The sequence below is a fragment of the Oryctolagus cuniculus genome, chromosome 15 (assembly GCF_964237555.1).
Source record: "Oryctolagus cuniculus chromosome 15, mOryCun1.1, whole genome shotgun sequence".
Lineage (NCBI taxonomy): Eukaryota > Metazoa > Chordata > Mammalia > Lagomorpha > Leporidae > Oryctolagus > Oryctolagus cuniculus.
This window is the reverse complement of record NC_091446.1, coordinates 52,066,152-52,087,158: the sequence shown is the minus strand read 5'-3', so window position 1 is coordinate 52,087,158 and position 21,007 is coordinate 52,066,152. Positions and strand designations below refer to the sequence as shown.

At 42.1% G+C, this 21,007-nt stretch overlaps 1 protein-coding gene and 1 pseudogene across 2 annotated transcripts in view; one reads left to right on the top strand and one right to left on the bottom strand.

Annotated features, from left to right (window-relative positions):
* Window positions 1-14,061, top strand: part of SLC16A9 (solute carrier family 16 member 9) — a 51,213-nt gene extending 37,152 nt beyond the window's left edge. For both annotated transcript variants that reach the window (XM_002718477.5, XM_051823884.2), the window contains exons 3-6: window positions 1,851-1,994; window positions 5,681-5,776; window positions 10,613-11,527; window positions 11,932-14,061. In XM_002718477.5, coding sequence (XP_002718523.3) covers window positions 1,851-1,994; window positions 5,681-5,776; window positions 10,613-11,527; window positions 11,932-12,110 — 1,334 coding nt within the window. In that variant the 3' untranslated portion in view covers window positions 12,111-14,061. The remainder of the gene's footprint in view (window positions 1-1,850; window positions 1,995-5,680; window positions 5,777-10,612; window positions 11,528-11,931) is intronic.
* Window positions 14,062-20,210: 6,149 nt separating this feature from the next.
* LOC138845482 (55 kDa erythrocyte membrane protein pseudogene) lies at window positions 20,211-20,781 on the bottom strand (annotated as a pseudogene).
* Window positions 20,782-21,007: the final 226 nt, after the last annotated feature.

Sequence of the window (21,007 nt, the reverse complement as noted above, 5' to 3'; positions counted from 1 at the left end):
GAGAGTAGTAGGGGCCAGCTAATGACCAGGCAAGGACATAGGAGAGCCACAGGAGAGGCAGTGAGAGATATGTGGTATCTTGGGGGTCAGACACTGGTCTTCAATAGTTGCTTAAGAGATTCCTTACGACAGGGAAGAATGTTGGATTTGGGTAGTGAGACTGGATTGATGGCATCATTTCTCCATTTGAGATCACTTTAAAAAGAAATAAAAGACACAAACAGAAAAGTGTACAAATCATGGGAGTATGGCTTGATGAATTTTTACAAACTGAACAACACATGTAATCAGCACATTCACACACTGGAAACAGAACATGAGCAGTGTTCTGGAAGTTTGGCTGTGCCCTTTCCTATTACTCTTCAAGCCGTAACAAGTGTAACTGCTACCCTGACTTCTAACAGGAGATTAGTTCTGCCTGTTTGTACTTCTTATAACTGAATCACATGGACTGTACTCTTTTGGGTTGGGTATGTTTCACTCAATATATATTTGTGAGACCATTATGTGTAGTTGTAAATCATTCATTCTCATTGCCATACAACAGTCCATTGTACAAACATCAGAATTTATTCACATATTCTATTGCTGATGAATATCTGAGGGTTTTTTTAATTTTAGCTATTATAAATAGCTATCCTGTGAACATTTATGTTGATGAGTTTTGATGCAGCTGTTTCTATCGGGTGTATACATAGAATTGGGTGTTAGGTTTAGCTTTCATAGATAATGCCAGGAGTATCTGAAAATTCTGCTTGTTTTGTATCTTTGCCAACATTTACTGTTGTCTGTCTTTAGCCATTCTGGTGGGCATGTTTTTGAAAATCAGAGACCAGTTTGTACCTTGAAAGGTTAAGGTATGCGTCTCTCTGCTTCGTGGTCTTGGTTCTTTCTTCTGCTGTGGTATTGAACAATCCCTGTTGAGCTTCAGTTTCTTTCCACATAAAATGAGACTATTGGGTTGAGTAATCCTTAATGTTCCTTTCTTTCTATATGCTAAGCTCTGTCATTTTGGTTGCTTTCCAAGTATGGTTCTACTGGGAAAAAATTTCACTATCACTTAAATCCTGTTGCATAAGCATCTGCCCACTTTACAAGTGCAAGAAATGGTCACTTTTGCCTGTCAGCCCGCTGTGCTCTATAACACTGTGAGGAGGGTCCTATGATTATTTCAGTGTTCAAATGAGGAATCTAAGGCACAGAGTGAGAAATCAGTCACCTGATATCAAACAGCTGGCAAGTCGTGGAGCTAGTTGTCTGACTAAAGCTGCAGTCTGACTCCACCACCCCACTTCATAACTATGTGATCTTACTGTTCTTCACTTTCCTGATTAAAACAATGAGAGCACCGTCAGGCAAACTAACAGATGAGACGAGACAGGAGTATTTGCCTAGTGGTTAGGACATCTTGTCCCACAGTTGAGCACTTGGGCTCGATTCCTGGCTCCAGCTCCTGGCTCCAGCTCCCCGTTGGTGCAGTCTCTGGGAACAGCAGTGGTAGCTCAGATAATTGGCTTACTTTCGCCCACATAGGAGACCTGGCTTGCATTCCCATTTCCTGACTTTGGCCTTGGGAGGCATTTGTAGAGTGAACCGGCTGATGGGCTGGCACTCTGTTTCTGTCTCTCTCCCACCCCCAAAAGAAATACATAAATAGTTTAAAAAAAAATGAAATGAGGTTGTTTATATTAAGTACCTCACAGTGTTATTAAATACTCAGTACTGTCCATGTTTATTTTTGTGACTATTGTTTTACAATGGAAAGAAATATTTGGGACATATGCATGGATCATGTGATTGTGGGGAAGAGATTACTGTTAAATAAATCAAGGTTGTATTTCTCTTTTTAGGTCCTATCTGCAGTCTCTGTGTCTCGTCGTTTGGAGCAAGACCTGTCACAATCTTTAGTGGCTTCATGGTGGCTGGAGGCCTGATGTTGAGCAGTTTTGCCCCCAATATCTACTTTCTGTTTTTTTCCTATGGCATTGTTGTAGGTAAGCAACATGTGGTCACTATGAATTTTCTGTCGTCAGGAGTCACACATTATTTCACCAATGTCTGCAGAATTTTTCAGCTAGTATCAGGAGTGAAAGGGCTCACTCATTGCTTACTTTCAATAAACACTTTTCCAAAAATTGTTGCTTTAGTGAAGTATCTGCCCAGTGATGCATGCTGTTTGAAAGAATCAACATGTTTTAACAATCCACACTTGCAAGGCACAGGAAGGTTTTTTGGCTCAGCACTTGTCTCTAGTTAGCACAAAAAAGGGAGAGGGAGAGGGAGAGGGAGAGGGAGAGGGAGAGGGGGAGGGGGAGGGGGAGGGGGTGGGGGAGGGGGAGAGGGAAGGATTATACAAATTAGACATCGCTGACATCTGTCACTTCTCACTGACCTAGGAAATGGCCACTTTCCCAGGGGGCAGCCACACAGGATTCTGTTGAACTCTTTGTACATATAAACAACTTTTTGCTCTCCATAGAATGTGTTGCCAGCTCCCAGTTCAACAGCACAACAAAATAAAAAGTAGACTTTAAAACACTTATTATTATCATTAAAGTTAAGGCCCAAGAATGACGAAAACCGCAGAGGGGATGGTTGACAGTGATCTTGCTTGAGAGAGCTCAGGGCCAGGAGAATGCTGACAATTTGGAGAAAATTTTGTGATGTATTATACTATTTGTATTCAGTGTTAACAATCACCAGACCCTGTCTTCCTAGAAGCTTTTGGTAGTGAATTTGAAAAAAAAAAAAAAAAAAAAACATGATTTCCTGCTTCCTAAAGCTTCCTCTTAGTATCTGAAAAAATCTAGTTTGATTGACTATCCACATTCCTATGAGCCCATACCTTTTTTCCCCAAAATACAGATTTCCATGAACTTTTTGAAGACCTTCTTTTTTGTTCTCTTTTCCTTAAATTGCTTTCTTATTCCTTAGCTCAAGATTATAGCAGCAATTACTGGCTTCCAAAGTTCTGCTGAACCGGAAATATTTGTATAACAGATTGAGCAATATAGAAAAAGAAATTAAACCTATATCAGATGTTTAAGCTACAGGCTAAAATATTGAAAGAATGCTACAATGACAGAATTGGTCTAAATCTGTCTTACCATTTACCTGAGCTTTCAAGAAATATCATTTTGAAATATGATGTTCTCTTGTTTAGTTTTCATAGCACAGATGATATGAAAGCTTGCCAGTTTTCAAGTGACTGTAAGCCATCCAACCAAACCTGGTCATCCAGTCTCCTGTTATCTCAATAAATTTACCAAATCAGTAAGAAGACAGGGTGCTCTGAGTCTAGACATGGGTGTGAAGGAGGTTGGTGTATATGGGAGGCTGACATCACATATAAGCATTGGTTCAGCCTGGCCCAGCTCTGGCTGAACCCCTCTCTCTTTAACTCTGTCATTCAAACAAATACTTTAAAAAAATGCATGGTGGTAGATAAGAGTCTTCTAATTTTTTTTTTCTGAAAAGCCTGAATTTTATCACTAGTGACACTTACTATCACTTATTTCCTTTGTAGGTTCACTGTCAATAAAATGTCTTTCAAATACTCAAGATTGAATAACATACTTTGTATATTTGACACTATTTCAAATAAAAACAAGCACATAAGAAAAAACAGTGGCTATTTTAGCTGGCTACCAGAAGCACTTGCTTAAGTGCTTTGCCTTGCAGCAATGTTGCAGTTCAAATGAAACCTATAAAACTTATGTGTTGGTTTTTTACTGTGAGTAAGTGGTGGCAAAGCCTAACAGTGTAAAGTTTGATGTGACGACCTGGATTTATGCTACAGTTTTTGCAGCCTTTCTTACTCACCATGTCTTTTCTATTATCAGTGTGAATGTCAGCAAAGGGAAGAAACCACAGAGCACCTCAGTATTACTACACAGATAGTTTTGACTTCTTAGACTCCATGAAAGAGCTCAGGGACCACATGGGTACACAGACCTCTCTTTAGTAACTGCTGGTTTCAGATCATCCTGACTGTAACATGTTGGAAGATGTTATAGCATCTTTTGCTTTTTCAAAACTTATTTCAAATGTCTTCTACATTAAAAAGTAAAATAACATTACCTGAGATCCATGACCTTGAAATCATTTTTTAGAAATCATTTTTTTTTAAATTTAAAGTTGCTGCTTCATTTTTTTGGCATTGGTGTTTAGTTATATGTAATATCTTTTTTTTTTATGTCTCCAGTACCTAACATTTGACAGAGTCCTGGCAACCAAATCACAGGAAAATAAATCCATTTCCCCTCCAAAGGCTTTCAGAAATAGTCTCAGTGAAGAGTGACACTTTTTGGTCTCACAAAATTGATGGTTCAGAAATAGGTCTTATATCTTGAAATGTCCTATGTGTAGTACTGACAACTGTATAAAGTAATCCAGCTCATATTTTAGTTAGCGAGATAATGTTTTCCCTTAAATCACACAAAGGATATTGTATTTCAAGAGATTTATTTAAAGTATAATTATTTTTATCTTTCTCATTTCTGTAAGCAGATGTTTTATGCACTCATGCATAGTTTACTTGAGTCTTGGATTATTTTAGGTGCTGATTTCCTGAAACATTTACACAGTATATTTGTTAATCTTGTATATTTTTAAAATCCTGTCCAGGTAGCTATTAAAAGCAATGAAAATGATCTTAATAATTCACTTAATATATCAAGCTAATGGTTAAAATAATGCACTATTTTTAGAGTGATCCTCAAAAGCAGGTAGTAGTGCAGAAGAAAATCAAAAAGCAAATGAGTAAGAGCAAAAGGAGAATTTTATGAAAAATATTGAGGCTTTCAGATATTTAATAGGGAGAAAAAGATTACTCCAACTAACAAAACAGAGATGATCTAGGGATAGATAGATCATGGGATTCAAGAAGGAAATTTAATTATAAGGGATTTTAATTATAAAAGAATTCCAAATTTATAGGAGATAATAGCATAACAATCATATGCTTTCCACTTAAATTTAACAGTTGTTAGTATTTCTTCCATTTGCTTTTCTTTTTTCACAAGGTATTTTGCACAAAATCAGACATCATTAAATTTTTTCCTAAATAGGATACTGTGCATTTGTAAAACAAATAGAGATTTACAAATATGAATTGTGCTATGAGGAGGTGATCTGAGAGCCTCAGACAAGCTGGCTGAGTGTGTTTTTTTTTTTGTAGGCTGGGACGTGCAAGCTAAATTCTAATAAAATAGCTTTGGATCTCAAAAGGGATTTTTGAAGGTTGTTTAGAGGACTCGTAGGAGGAAGAACATTGAAGAAACACACAAGACAGACATAGTCTATGGGCATGTTTGATGAGATTTTCATATCTGATGCATGATCTCACTATTTTCTCTCTTTCCTCATGTCGTCTTAATTTACCTTTGCATTTTTCCTTAATACCTTAGAAATTGCAGTTTTTAAACATGGCCTGGACCTTAAGGTTGGTGTGGGTTAAGAAATGAAGCTGCTGGATGAGCCCAGTGGGCTGCACCACTGACATGGGAGGAGTCTAGGCATCCGTCCTCTGGGCGGTTCTAGCCTGGCAGCAACAGGAAGCCCTGCTGGAGACGCTTGGTTATTCCCTTTGGGTTTGTTTTTTTTCCTTGTTTTTTCCCCTCTTGTTTTGCTTTGAAGTAATGCAGCCTGTCTTAATGTTGCAATGTCCTTGTGTGCCTAGGTCTTGGATGTGGTTTATTATATACTGCAACAGTGACCATCACATGCCAGTATTTTGATAGCCGCCGAGGCCTTGCACTTGGTCTGATTTCAACAGGTAAGTTGTCAAAATAAATACAATACTGTCACTATTCAGCCCTCTGAGCAAAGTTAAAAGTTACTAAGCACGGGTATGTTTACTAACAATTACTTAGTTATCTGTCAGGTAGCAAAACAAATATTTTTTCCTCTTTTTCTAGACGGAAATTATACTTTCCACAGAAAACATGAGAGGAGCTTTTAAAGAACCCTAAGATACATACATGAAAAATCTAGGGCATTCAATGTCTAATATAATATATGAAAGGAAAGCTTATGGGCTTAGTGCATTGAGAGTTACCTGCTGGGGAGGGCTTTACTAAATGAAGCAGATGCTGGTGCTATGAATCATCTTACCCCTGGGACAGGGAGGGGAAATGGAGGGAAAATTCACTCTAAAGCTCATTGTTGGGAAGGCCTCTGTCTGTTGTACAACTTACAGTTTTTCTACAGGACTGACTTCCCCCTACATCTCACTGGCCTCTGTCCATCTCCAAATGACAGGCTGTTTACTCACTTTTCCTTTCATAGTCAAGATGTGGTCATAGAAGGGAGGAAATATACATATAAAGTATAAATTTTAAATAGGAAAGCCTTCTGGGCTCTCTTGGGCCTTTTGAAGTAGTGTTTCCTCTTTCAGATGTTTTTTAAAAAGCTATTTAGGAAACTTGTCAAAATTTCTGTGGCCAGTATTTTATGAGTTTACTTAGGGGCTATGGCTTCCAAGTTACCACCATTGTAAGTCAACGTAAGTACTTGGTAGTAGGCTGTGATCCTGGGAGGGCAGGCTTTTAGCTAGGGTGTGGAATTCCAGGAGTTATTCTGGTAACAGGCTGCAAACTCAGGTTTTGTTCCTGTGGCCAACCAAGAGGCAACAAGGAGATGCCTAGTTGAATTCAATCCACCTGGATTATTACCCAAGCTCCTTTGAGGAAGCGTTGTCAGATGAGAAATGTGACTTGTGGCTGAAAAGGCACAAGGTCAGAGTCTGAGGATATGGCTACGGCAGACACGGAAGATGGAACACCCAAAACAGAGATGGGGGTCCAGAGTAGTGGGACCCTTTAGGGTCTCCCACAAGTGTGGGATGGAGCGTGAGGGTAGGCACAGCAGCCTAAATGAAAACACGTCCTATCTGAAATGCTCAGCACCACAGATATTTCCGATTTTGCATTTTTTTTTTTTTTTGGATCTTGGAATATCTGCAGACACATATTGAGGTATCTTGGGAAGGGACCCAAGTTTAAATACAAAATGCTTTTATATAAACACATACATGCTCACAACCTGTAGGTGATTTCATATATTTTTGTATAAGAAACAAAGTTTCATGGTATGGGATTTTCCACTTAGGACATTTCAAAAAGCACTCAGAAAGATTTTGGATTTTGGAGTTTTGGATTAGGGATGTTCAACCTGAACTAGGTTTTTTCTTTTTCTTTTTTGTAAAGACAGAAAGAGGTAGAGTTACAAGCACAGGCCCTGCAGCCAGACTGGCTGAGCAAATCCTACTTCTGACAGTCTCTTGCTGTCTGGTGTTAGACAAGTTATTTAACTGCCTTATGCCTCAGTTTTCTGAACTGTAAAGTGAGGGTAATTAGCACACATTCCTGGGGTACTGGAAACACTGAAGGAGTTTATGTGGAAGGGCTCTGAAAGTGGCAGCCCGTATCATCAGGACCTCGCTTTCCCTTCACGTCCAGGTTTATTTGGAATTCTGTGAGAATTGCTCTCGCAGGAGCTGGGGCTGTGCTGTGGCACACTGAGAAAACCGTGGAGCAACTATGACAGTCAACATTGGGAGGAGTGTTCCCTTTCAACTCCCAGGGAGCTAACTGAACTTAGGCAGAGGCACAAATCCACCTGCAAGTGAAAGAGGTGACAAGTGAAACACACATCACAGTTGAACTTTAAAAAAAAACTAAAAGTAATCCTCAAAGGAAAAATACTTGCAATATTGTGGCCACGTTGAAAGGAAGGAATGTGGGCATCGAATGAAGGTTTGGGGACAACCATTTTGCTCCCTGGTGCCCAGGGTTTGGCAAACATACCCATGGATCACCTCTGGCCTGCTGCCTGTTCCTGTACTGCCCACAGCTACCAGTGGTGTTTACATATTTTAATGAGTGAATAAGTTAAAAAGAAGAATATTTCATTGCACATGAAAATTATGCAGAGTTAAGAATTTGGGACAGGGATTTATGGCCCCAGCTGTGTTAAATAGTTCCCATCTGGCTCCTTATGGAAAAAGTTTATTGATCCTTCCTTGCTAATTTGAGTTAATCAGAGCTTTTAGTGTGTCTCTTACTCTTCGAAGTTCCCTGAACACCAATTAATGTTTTCCCTCTCTGTAGTGATGCACAATCTAGACATGCGTGAAAGGATAATTAGTGTTTTATTTCACTTTGCCCTTTACATTGATCATTTCTAAATTAGGTGGTTCTTTTTGAAGATCAACAATTACAGATTTACTACTTATACAATACCTCAAGGAAAATCTAAATTATTTTCCATTGCCCTGGAATATTTCCTGTATCTTTATTTTTTTTAAAGAGTTACTTGAAAGGCAGAGTGACAGAGGAAGGGCTAGACATACATGCAGCGAGAAAGAGAGAGAGAGAGAGAGATCTTCTTCCTACTGGTTCACTCCCCCAAACGCCCATAACCACCAGGACTAGGCCAGACTGAAGCCATGAGCCAGAAAATCCATCTGTGTCTCCCTCAAGGGTGGCAGTGACTCAAACACTTGGGCCTTCCCAGGTGCATTAACAGGAAGCTACATCTGAAGCGGAGTAGGCAGAACTTGAACCAGGACTCCCATCTCGGAGGGCAGGCATCCCAAGCAGCTTAACTCGCTGTTCCACAGTGCCTGCCCCCGCCAGTATCTTTCTAAGCCAGGGCCATGCCCTTGTGAGAAGCAGGCTGAGGAAACCATCCTCTAGTGTGTGATTTGATTTTCTCTGATCTGCACTGAAATTAGCATACCATAGGTGTTCAATAAATATCTATTGAATTGATTTGATATGTCTTTCTTATATTTCATGATGTTCACAGAAAAACTTTGGTTTGGTGAGCAATGGGAAAGTTATTTTCCTAACTTAAGGTCAAGGCACAGAACTTTCAAAAACACCAAGAGCATTTTTAACTTCTTAATGGTGTGGTACTTTGTCAGCTACAAAGATACTGTGTTGGGCTCAAGTCACAAATCAACATTTAAAGGGTGCTAAGGTAGCACATCAGTCCACGTGACCACCCTGCCACTTTCTCTGTTTCCTGAAGTGCTTTAAACTTTTGAAGCAGGTGCTACTTTTACAAAAGAAGGAGAAGATAGAATTTGTCAGCTATTACTACCTCTCAGTAGTCAACAAAGAGATATTCAGTTTTTTAGCAGCCACACAAAGTTTTGTGAACCATGAATTAGTTTTTATGAAATGGTAAATTTTTTTCTCCCTTAATTGGGAATAAAGGAACTAACTTTAAAAATGTTAGGGACAGCATTTTTTCAACTTGAAGACCTAGATCCATTTGTAAGAATTTTTTATTTGATTTTTAAAGATTTATTTATTTATTTGAAAGGCAGAGTTAGAGAGAGGGAGAGACAGAGACAGAAAACAGAGAGAGAGAGAAGAGAGAGAGAATTTTCATTTACTGGTTCACTCCCCAGGTGGCCACAACGGCAATGGCATGGCCAGGCTGAAGTCAGGAGCTTCTTTTGGGTCTCCTACGTGGGTGTCAGGGGTCCAACCAGGTGGGCCACCCTCTGCTGCTTTTCTCAGGCCATTTACTTGGGAGCTGGGTTGGAAGTGGAACTGCTAGGACATGAACCAGTACCATTAAGAGATGCCGGCACTGTAGGCGGCAGCTTAACCTACTGTGCCTCGATGCTGGCCTTGATCTGATGGGCTTTTAACAGTAAATGTGTCCATGTCATCAGTCATATCTCCAGGCTTGGTCCCACTGGCATCCAAGCGGACATATAATCTAATTTGGTGTGGGCCGAAATAAATGCACAATCAACCTCTTTAGACTCTTTGTTGATAACACATCTCTTTCCCCCTGTTTTTCCACATGACATTTTCCACTGACATTCAAATTTTCAAATACTCAATTTTCAAAAATTGAAATCAGAATCAGAAGAGAACAGCATAGATTAAATGGGCTGATGTGACCTGACATTCCAGTGTGCTAGAATGGTCAGTGAGGAAAGGGTGGCATGGTGTACAAACCAGCATGCTTTGTCATTTTAAATGTCCTTTCACTTCTCACCACTTTATTCATACCTTAAAAATATGAATTACTCATTTTTGTGATTCAGCAGTGGATTTGAACTATCCAGCCACTATAAATATCCTAAAATGTAATATATTATTCATCTCAAAAAGTAACATAAGAAAAATTTGCAAAAAAAAGGAAATGAAGATATGGCATGGAGCCTGGCACATACCCAGTGAAAAAGAATCGCAGGTTGGAGTTTGTTAAGAGTATGGGCTCCTGGAGTCAGACTGACTTCACTGTGAATCCTACCTATGCCATTAATAGCTCTGTGATCAGTGGGTAATTTCTCAAGCCTTCTAGCCCTAGGGTACTTCATCTGTGGCTTGGGAATAAGAAAAAGAGTATGTGATGTAAAATGTTGAACGTGTCTGAACCATTAATGCTAATTTGTAAGATAAATGTTTTGTCTGATTTACTGTTAGTACTGTCATCATTGTTATCTTCCACAGTGCTATGATTTTAACAGGAAGTGCATATGAATGCCCATGAGAAAGAGACACTGACTCGTGGTATTACTAATGCTTGTCTGCCAGCCCCCGTTTAAGAGGCTGAGACTGAACCGTTCCCATTTCCGTTGTAGGTTCTAGCGTTGGCCTTTTCATATATGCGGCTCTGCAGAGGATGCTGATAGAGTTCTACGGACTGGACGGATGTCTGCTGATCGTGGGTGCTTTAGCTCTAAATATATTGGCCTGTGGCAGTCTGATGAGACCCCTCCAGCCCTCTGCGTGTCCTTTGCCCGAAAAAACAGCTCCAGAAAATATACCAGATAGATACTCGATTTACAATGAAAAAGAAAAAAATCTGGAAGAAAACATAAACATTCTTGATAAGAGCTACAGTTGTGAGGAAACGTGCAAGAGCCCTCTGGCCCCTGCTGGCTGGAAACAGGAGAGTCTGCATCATAAAACGCCCACCACGGCGGACACAAAAGAGCCTGAAACCTACAGAAAGAAGGTTGCAGAACAGACATATTTTTGCAAACAGCTTGCCAAGAGGAAGTGGCAGTTATATAAAAACTACTGTGGAGAAACTCTGGCTCTTTTTAAAAACAGGGTGTTTTCAGCTCTCTTCATTGCTATCCTGCTTTTTGACATTGGAGGGTTTCCACCTTCTCTGCTTATGGAAGATGTAGCAAGGAGTTCAAATGTGAAAGAAGAAGAGTTTTTTATGCCTCTTATTTCCATTATAGGCATTATGACAACAGTTGGTAAACTCCTTTTAGGGATACTGGCTGACTTCAAGTGGATTAATACTTTATATCTCTACGTAGTTACCTTACTAATCATGGGCCTGGCCTTGTGTGCAATTCCATTTGCCAAGAGTTATGTCACGTTGGCAATCCTTTCTGCGATCCTGGGGTTTTTTACTGGTAATTGGTCCATCTTCCCATATGTGACCACGAAGACTGTGGGTATTGAAAAATTAGCCCATGCCTATGGGATATTAATGTTCTTTGCTGGACTTGGAAATAGCCTTGGACCACCAATTGTTGGTAAGATATCTTCCTTAACATCAACCCATTTTACTGTTCTTGGTTGCAGTAGTTCCAGAAATAGAAATCCAGACTATGGTAATTGCAGAGATTTGCAGATAGTAAATCTGCAAGGAATGTCTCCTGGCAATGATTTAGTCAAGTTTGCCTTGATCCTGCTGGGAAAGCCAATATATTTGCTCTGGAATTGGTCCCCATTCTTTTAAATGCCTGTTTGTTCTTGTCCAAATATCTGAGAGGTTCTCCTCTTCTTACTCTTCTTCTAATGCCAAGCTGGAAGGAGGTGAGAATAATAAATACTGTATGTCCTAAGCTTATCTGTATGTGCGATGGATAAAATGAAGGGAAGGGCTTGAGATTTCCACAGTTCCTACGAAGCTCACTTTCTCTCACTGTCTTTGCAGGTTGGTTTTACGACTGGACCCAGACCTATGACATCGCCTTTTATTTCAGCGGCTTCTGCGTCCTCCTGGGAGGTTTGATTCTGCTGCTGGCAGCTTTGCCCACTTGGGATCTTTGCAAAAAACCACTCCCCAAGCCAGCTCCCGCCACATTTTTGTACAAAGTTGCCTCTAATGTTTAGAGGACTATTGCAAGACACTATTTTTGCCCTTTGATACCCTATAGCAAAAAAAAATATTTTAACTAATTCTCCAGTAGATTTCTATAGAGTCAAGACTGCTTTCTCAGAGCAGACTTTCCCGTGGTTGACTCTGAACAATTTGTTTTTTCAACATATCCTACTCTTTATGTACTGTATGCACAATATATCTGTCCTGTATTTTCCCCCCAGGAAGTGAGATTATTCATTAGTTTTGAACATTGTGAAACTTTGGGCCCTGCTCAGAAGGTTTTTCTCTGTGTAAAGAAGTGTAATTTCTATGCTGACTCCACTAGTTCCACTGCAGGGTGCCCAGAGCGCTCGCTCCTATTTTAAAACTGATGCAAGCCCCGTGATGGGCTATGTGAAGGCCAGTAGGGATTAAATCACTCTTGTCTGTGGTAGACTAGCTGGTAGATAGAAGACCTCAAGCCAACCAGGAAATGAAAGTGGTTGCTAAAACAGCGTGAAGACTTGCACTGGAGCAAACTGATCATTTTTTTTTAAAAATTATTTTAAATGAGTCACTAGTTTTTGCTATTCTATTTTGTTTACCTTGATGGAGCACCCATACATATGTCATTTGGTGCCCACTGAGCACAAACCATTTCACTTCCTGAGATGCAGGCAAACTCCAAGCAGAGGAGTGGTCTCGGGAGCCTTTCTCCACAGTCGGTCATCATAATCTCGCTCACTTGTCAGCATCCACTTGACCGATGTTTCCCAGGAGGTGATGATTTTACCCATTTCCAAATTGGAAATGCATTTTTCAACCATTCCATTGTAGCAAATGGGAGACATCCATTTGCTTTGGGCACAGTGGGGGGTGGATTGCAGGTCCTGTGTATCATCCTGAGGAAGCACTTGTTTGCTGCTATCTGATTTTACCACTGTTAATCAGTTTAACTCAAGAGCAGAACTACACAGGGAGTGTGTGTGTGAGAGAGAGAGGGAGAGTGAATGTGCTGAGTCTGAGTGGGAAATGTAAGAAATTGATACCCTTATCCAGTTTAATTTCATCTAAATAATGTTCTAGGAAAGAAATCAGTGTTTAATAGATTGACAGTTTTTTCCCCTGAAGAAATGGGTTTTTAAACCTGGATATGCATGAGAATTCCTCACAGGTTCTTTTGAACATACAGGTGTCTGGATACCACACTTAGAAATATTAATACTGTAGGTCTAGGCTCTGACCCAAGCATCTATATTTTGAATGATCTCTTTAACTGATTGCAGCTACATGGCCTGGGTTGAGAATGGCTGTTGTAAGATTGACAATAGAGAAACATTCGTTCTCTTAAATAAAAATAAAGTAAAATAAACCATGAGGTCAGAGGGGTTTATAAATATCCAAGTATTCTTTAAATAGAAGACACCTTTCCCATTGTGCCAAAACTGTCTTTTCATTTCTTTTGAAATATGTACAGTTATTTTACACTTCTCTGTTGCCTTTCTTGGAAGGCGCCTGAAGCACTTTATTAGCATGAATCCTCACAACGCCTCTGTGAGGTAGGGAAATAGTCCTTTTCTCTGTGGCAAACCTGGAGTAAGGACAATTTCATCACCAAGTCCATCCTACTCAATAATGCAATAATGGGCGCTCAAGGGCACCTTGGACTTCTGCTCCACACTCAGACTTCTGGAAAGTTTACCATACCTCATTCTTTAGTCACTGTCAAGGTTAGCAAATAAAATAAGTGACATTCAGAAAAATAGACTACATGTTTTTGTGTTGAAATTTCCTTTTTTGCCAATACTACGTTCAGGAAATCCAGTAACATGGAAAAGTTCTTTTATGACATCTGCACATTCATCATTGTTGGTGATTGTCCAAATGCCTCTTCACTGTGTCTACTAATGTTATCCAATGCGTGCATTATCCATGGTCTAGGAAATGAATTTTAAGTTACAATAAAATATTTTTGTTTGTTTTCCATACATTTGGTTGCTTTTTCTCTCCCTAATTCCCCTCCCAATTATAATGACTCTTCACTTGTTAAAGTATAGATTTCTGGATGCAATTCAAACCCCAGAATTTGGTGATTGAACAAGAACATATTCAGTCAATTGGCCTCACTAGTGCGACTACTGCATTTCACAGCCTCATGTATCAGACCCGCAGAATCCTTTTGGGAGAAGGAGGTCAAAGTCCCCTCAGAGATTTGGGGGGGGTGCAGATTTAATGATTTTTATTTAAACACAAAATATGCACATGCGCTGTCTGTTCATTTTCTCTACTGTGCAGTCTGACACTGGGATGAGGGCATTTGCTGGTCTACTCCGTGATGGCTCTGCGGTTCTTGGAGGAGGCCTTGTGAGCAGTCTCAGCATCATGAGATCTGTTGCACCTCAATAACACCTCCAGCTCTTTAAGGTTGTGAACCAGGGACTCCCTGAAGTCACTTGGCAGCAATGTGTTTTGTTTTCCCTGTTGCTCCCATCAGCAGTGTTGTGAAGATCTGGCCCTTGAACCATTGATTGCATCCTGTCGTCTCTCCCTCAGGGTTTCAGTGACACTTAGTTTTGGGGTTGGTCTGACTGGTGCCAATGGACGGTTTGGTCTTTTTTTTCTTGGTGATCTTGGGCTTCATTTGGTGTCTGACAGTGGCAGATGCTGAGTAGGAAGTGAACACTTTAGTAAGCAGTGCTAGGAAGAGACCTGATTCTTAATAATGACCCCGGCAATCACTTGTAGAATTCTATAGATACTCCAAGCTTGTATTGTTTATTCTTCAAGTTAACCCTCTGAGGTAAGATTATGACCTTCATTTTATAAGAAAAATATAATCATCATAATGATAAGGACAACGCAATAAAAGTATAAGCGATTTCCCAAAATGAGAAAGATTTCTCTTTGTGGCAACAAAAATAAGCCCTTTGATGTCTGATATGGCTGGGAAACGGGGCCTTGCTAGCACAGTCGCTAAAATTGCATCCTCGAGTGAACAGAGAAGTTGTGTCATGTAAAGCATTCAGGACTTGCTCATTTCCCAAGGATTCACATTTTAAAAGCAATACTTAGGAGTTCCTGTTTAGCCTCGCGGTTAAGACGCTGGTTAAGCTGTCCATGTTGCACAGTCTGGAGTACCTGGTTTGATTCCCAGCTGCAGCTCCTGAGATGGCTGTAGCTGGGTTCCTGCCAACCATGTGGGAGACCTGGATGAGTTCCCAACTCCCAGCTTTGGCCTGACCCAGTCCTGGCTGTTACAGGAATTTGGGGACCGAACAAGCCGATAAGATTTCCCCAGTCCTCTCAAAAAGAAATGAAAAACATACTCGAAAATTATATTGATTAGAATCTTTTCTGTCTCAAAACAGACTTCTGGACACTGGAAATAGCTACCGGCTGAGGTTGGGAGAGGTGGGAAGTAGGCAGGTTATCAGGGACCCTCCTCCCTGATGTATGCAGCAGTTCCTCACTCCTGGTTTCGGCCTCCTACCTGTCTCTGATGAACCTCCAAGGAGCCAGCGCAGATCTGATTTTCTCTAGGGCAATCGTGCTATCAGGGGACAAGGTTCAGCCACCAACTTTTAAAGGCCTCCTGAGGACCCATCCCAAGCAGCTGATCCGCCCTGGGAGGTCAGGACTGAACGGTGTGTTCTGTTCCACAAGTCCCATGACCTCAGAGACCTCAGCTGCTGCCAGTCCATACAGGACATAAAGGAGATTTCTATTTTGAAGGAAAGAGTGTCTCATTTTTCCTTTTACCTAGGAGGAGCATCATATTGACCACGTAGAATTCACAATTTACATTAGCAGTGTCCAATTTCTTCTCCATCAACAACAAGCTTGGGACGAATCGCTGTCAAGGCCATTGTGTCTGATTGATGCCAATAAAGAAAGATCTCTCTTTGAGTGAGACGTTTAGCCTCAGTGAGTTAAAATGATCAGAGATCTATGAGTACATGGATACTGTCTGGGGGATACAGTCTACATACTTGTTAAGGGAGTGATTCCACTTCTGGATTGGCCGGGTTGAAATTTCAGCTCAGTCCTAGTACCTGAATGAGAATGAGCAAGTTAGTTAGCCTCTCAAAGCCTCACTTCCCTCATTTGTAAAACGTATCATATGGCTACTCTGGAAATTAAACAAGATAACCATAGAGATGCCTGGCATGTGACAGACGGCCAATAAGTATGCACTGTTGTTATTTTTATGGTCACTATTCCTAAGTGTGTGGCTTCACAGTACCTGAGGGAGGGAGCAGTGTTCCTGGGCACAGGTGTAAGGTAAATGTTTGCATTAAAGAGTTTCAGTTAGAAGAAGGGTAATGAGCCTTCTGTTAGCCTTAACTTGTGCAGCTGTCACCACCCTTGCCCTCCCCCCACCCCCAGCATGTTCGTGTCAAGATCTTTTACCCTAAGGGATTCATGACTCAACACATTGTTCAGAAATTGCCATCAGAACCTCTGACACAAAACAAACACATGCTGTTCCTCCACAAATCAAATAGAAGCCACTTTGCATATTGAATTGTTACGGGAAATTGAAGTTTCTTTTTTTTTTTTTTCTTAAGAACTTGGAAAGTGGGCCCGATGTTGAGCAAAACCCAAAATTATCTGATTTGTTTACTGAGCACTAATTGGCGTCAGCCAGGGTCCTTACCTCACTGCCTTCCCAGTATGCTCTTGAGATTTTCTCTTGAAGAAGTGCAATCCCTTGCCAGGGCTTCTGGGATTTTGTATTCCTAGCAGGTCTCATACATTAGTTGCTTTTTACTGCATGCATTCCTTGTCCTAAAGAGTAATTCACTTTTATTCTTTCTCCTTGCAAAAAGAACAAGAATATTTAATCTTCTTTCCTACATAGTACTCTCAACCTTTCGTGAGCAACAGGTTTTCTTTTCTTTCTTTCTTTTCTTTTTTTTTTTATTTTTTGACAGGCAGAGTGGACAGTGAGAGAGAGAGAGAGAAAGGTCTTCCTTTGCCGTTGGTTCACCCTCCAATGGCCGCCGCGGCAGGTGCGCTGCTGCCGGCGCACCGCGCTGATCCGATGGCAGGAGCCAGGTACTTCTCCTGGTCTCCCATGGGGTGCAGGGCCCAAGCACTTGGGCCATCCTCCACTGCACTCCCGGACCACAGCAGAGAGCTGGCCTGGAAGAGGGGCAGCCGGGACAGAATCCAGTGCCCCGACCGGGACTAGAACCCGGTGTGCCGGTGCCGCAAGGCGGAGGATTAGCCTAGTGAGCTGCAGCGCCGGCCCCAAGCAACAGGTTTTCAACAAAGAATTACCTGTGGTCAAGGTGCTGCCCTCCCAGAGGTCACCTTGAAACCACCTGGGCACAAGATGGGCCAGCTTCTTCTTCCTGGGAAAGTTCCTGATGTTCCTGATGGAGCAAGTCAGTGTTGCTCCAGCTCAGATCTGAAAATGCGACATCTACAGCTCGAATAGGACACTGCTAAGAGTGGCTCAAACGAATCTAGGATGCTAACAATGAATGAGCCGGGTGTTTTTCGGGAAAGCACTCCCTATTCACCTTCCTACATGTGAACTCCATTTCATAATCTGTTGCTCACCAAGAAAGCCAGCTGAAGACGGCTGTAATCTCAATCAGGGGCATGATACCATGCATGCAAGGTCGTTAGAGCAGAGAGGGAAGGAGATGTCTTCCCTGAGGGCTAAGGATTTGTCTAGAATTGTTCCAGGTGCTCCACAAATCATATCTTGTCCTGGTAAGTTCTGCAGGCTTTGGCAAGGCTGGCTACTTGACGGTCAAGACGCCACACAGGTACTTCGGGTCTTACGGCACTTTGTTTGGGGCTCTCTGCTAGCAAGTTCAGGTTCAGCATTTCTCATCCACCCAACAAATGCTGAGCACTCAGCCTGTGTTGGCACTCTGCCGGGCACTGAGGATGTGACAGTGAGCAAGAGAGACAGACAGATTTCTTGTCCTCAAGCTGGTCAGAGCCCCAGGGCTGATGGGGGAAAGAGAGACTGTGACACAGTTACGACACAAGCGTCAGCTCCTGTGGGCAGCTCTGGAGCTGGGGTGGCGTCAGCATTGTCCCAGTGGAGTTAAGTCCCATCTATCTCTTGCTAAGGCTCCCCTGAAAAAATGGGTTGAGAGTCACAATGCCAATTTATAAATTTATATGCGAAATATAACAGCCAGCAGGGCTGAGCGTTCCAGCTTGCTTGGTGGTCACTCTTTCTGTCAGTCCAACAGGATACTGAATAATTGTCAAAAGCAGTCTGAGGTCCCTAGGTTCAGGGCCATGGTGGTTTGTAGAGTGATGTGAATTGTTAACAGATCCAGACAGCCTGGTTCAAGCTTTGCCACTCTAAAGAGTTGCCTCTGGACAGTGCTTCTTTGGGCACAGACATTATTTGCTTCCACGGCAATCCTGTGCAGGGAGGTCCCAGGGCATTTGGTGGAGTCCCCTAAAATAAAAAGGATATCCATTTCCAGCTCCTCCCAGAAATGCAAATTATATACCTGGGAAAACCTCTTAGACCATAGAAAACTCACCCTAACTGAGGAAATACTGCAGTTACAAGTATGCTTCTTGGATTGTAATACATGTTGCAATGCATGTCATCTGGCAGTCTTGCCTGCTGCTCCCTTGCAAGCACATGGCAACAGTCACCCTAACTAAAAAGGGACTGCTGCTACAAGTATACCCCTCAGAGTCTAGTTCTGGAGAGCTGCGCACCTGGTCAAAGACTTAGTTTGATTTTTTTTAAGAGTTTCACCAGCACCATTGCGGATAGTGAGGGGTGGCTGGCTGTGAATGGCCTCCAGGGCTTCAGTTGGGAGCACCTAGGTAGGAGGTGCAGTGAACCCCATTGAAAAGGGGTGGTTTTAACAATTGGCACTCTTATTTATGACGTCAGCAATCACTCAAGACTCTTGCTATGAGCTGTCTAGGCTATGGAAGCCCCTTGAGTTCACCAACTCTGAACTTGTTTAGTCAAGGCCATATCACAGTGGAGGTTCCTTCCTCCCTTCAGAGAAAGGCTCCTCTCTACTTGATGGCCTGTTCCTTCTGCTGGGGTCTTGTTCACCAGGATCTTTCATTTAGATTGTTTTTTTTTTTTTTTTTTTTTTTTTTTGCCACCATATCGTGGCTTTCCATGCCTGTGAGACTCTCATGGACCTTTTAGCCACATCCGAATGTCCCAAGGGTTGATTCTGAGGCAGGAGTGCTGCCATTCTGTGAGTCTGCTGTGTGTCTTGTTTCCCCCGCAGGATCATTCTCTCCCTTTTAATTCTGTCCTTCATTATTTGCTTACACTGGTCACTGGGTACATGCTCCCCACGTAGGATCTCTGTCCTTAATGTGTTTTACACTACTAGTCGAACAATACCCTGTACCTTGTGCAGTTGTGTGAGTGCAGCCTGTTGAAATCCTTGCTTAGTATATACTAAGTTGATCTTCAGTATATGAAGGTAATTGAAAATGAAACTCGATGAAGGGCGGGATGGCAGAGGGAGTGGGAAAGGGGAGGGCCACGGGAGGGAGGGAGGTTGGGGGGGGGAGCCACAACAATACAAAAGTTGCATTTTGTAAATTCACATTTATTAAATAAAAAATATAACAAAAAAAGGGGGTGATTTTATCCACACAGTCTTCAGGGCCTGGGCTGCAGTGCCAAGGATGGGGATCTTGTCCTGCTTATGAATCTGGTGCCAGACTCCAAGAACTTTTTGGCAGAGGTGTTCCTGGTCAACTGCACTGAGGTAAAGTACTCATTCCCATCTTCTTGCTCTTCCTTGGTGGCCATACATACAGAACAGGGTGCACAAATTTCTCGATTCTGGTTGAGTGAGGATTTTTTTTTATAAATAAAGGGGACAAATTTTATGTATTTCATATATACAGTTTTAAGAGCAACTTCCCACCCTACTCTCCCTGTCTCCCTCACTTCTACCCTCCTCCTTTTTTTTCTGATTTTTTTCTCTTAATTTTACAATGACATCCTTTCATTTTACTTAGTAATCATAAACTTAACCCTCCACTAAATAAAGAATTTAGCAAGTAGCAAGTAGAAAAACCACAGTTCCTCAAGAGTATAGACAAGGACAGTCTGCCCCACTGACTCCAAGCAGTGCCCAAGTCTTCCTCCTGAATGTAGGAAGTCAAACAACATCCAACTGGTCAAAACTCGAGCTGTGCTCGGCCAGGGGTTTGTCTTTGCACTTCTCCCCAAAGGGACTGCATACTGGGGCGTCACTGGGAACACACTCAGCCACACTTGCCCCTCCTTCTTCCTGCAGCTCCAGGAAATGAATGCAGCAATTGTGCAAACTCCGCCCTTGCCACTAGCTGCTGTCATCCATGCTGAAGGTCCCATCTGGATAATGTCCCCAGGAACAACCTGTCTCCTTGCCAGGGACCAGACTGTCCTTTTGGGGATCACAGTCGATCTGAACTTGAACGGGCACCTGCAGTGTGGGAAGACAGCTTTGCTGGTTAGGAATTACTTTTACTGAGATCATTCCTTTGTTTCTCTGACTGCCTTCTGCACTGATCCGCTGAGTGACTGGTCGTGTGTGTGCCACTGCTTTCTAGGATCTCATCCCCCACAGGAAGGGAGCCTTGTCTATGAGTCATAGCGCCATGAAGAATTCTGGCCACCATCCGGGCCTGTTCTGTGTTCAGCATCAGAGTGGTTTCCAAGGGCACCTCTGTGGCTTTCTCAAACTGCATGAGTCCTCTTTCCACACCTCTTGCTCCTTGGCCTTGTCAGGGCTGCCCAGGACAGCAACCCATGTCCTCAATCATAGCATTCAGCTGGTGCGATGCAGCCTCCCACCAGCTGCCTCAAGTTAGCCAGGTAGAGGTTAAGATCACCGTGAGCATGCTGCCCTCTCTCTCAGCCTGACATGGGGCTGCAGGACCAGGGGCTGCTGGGAGTGTGAGACTAAGTCTTGTG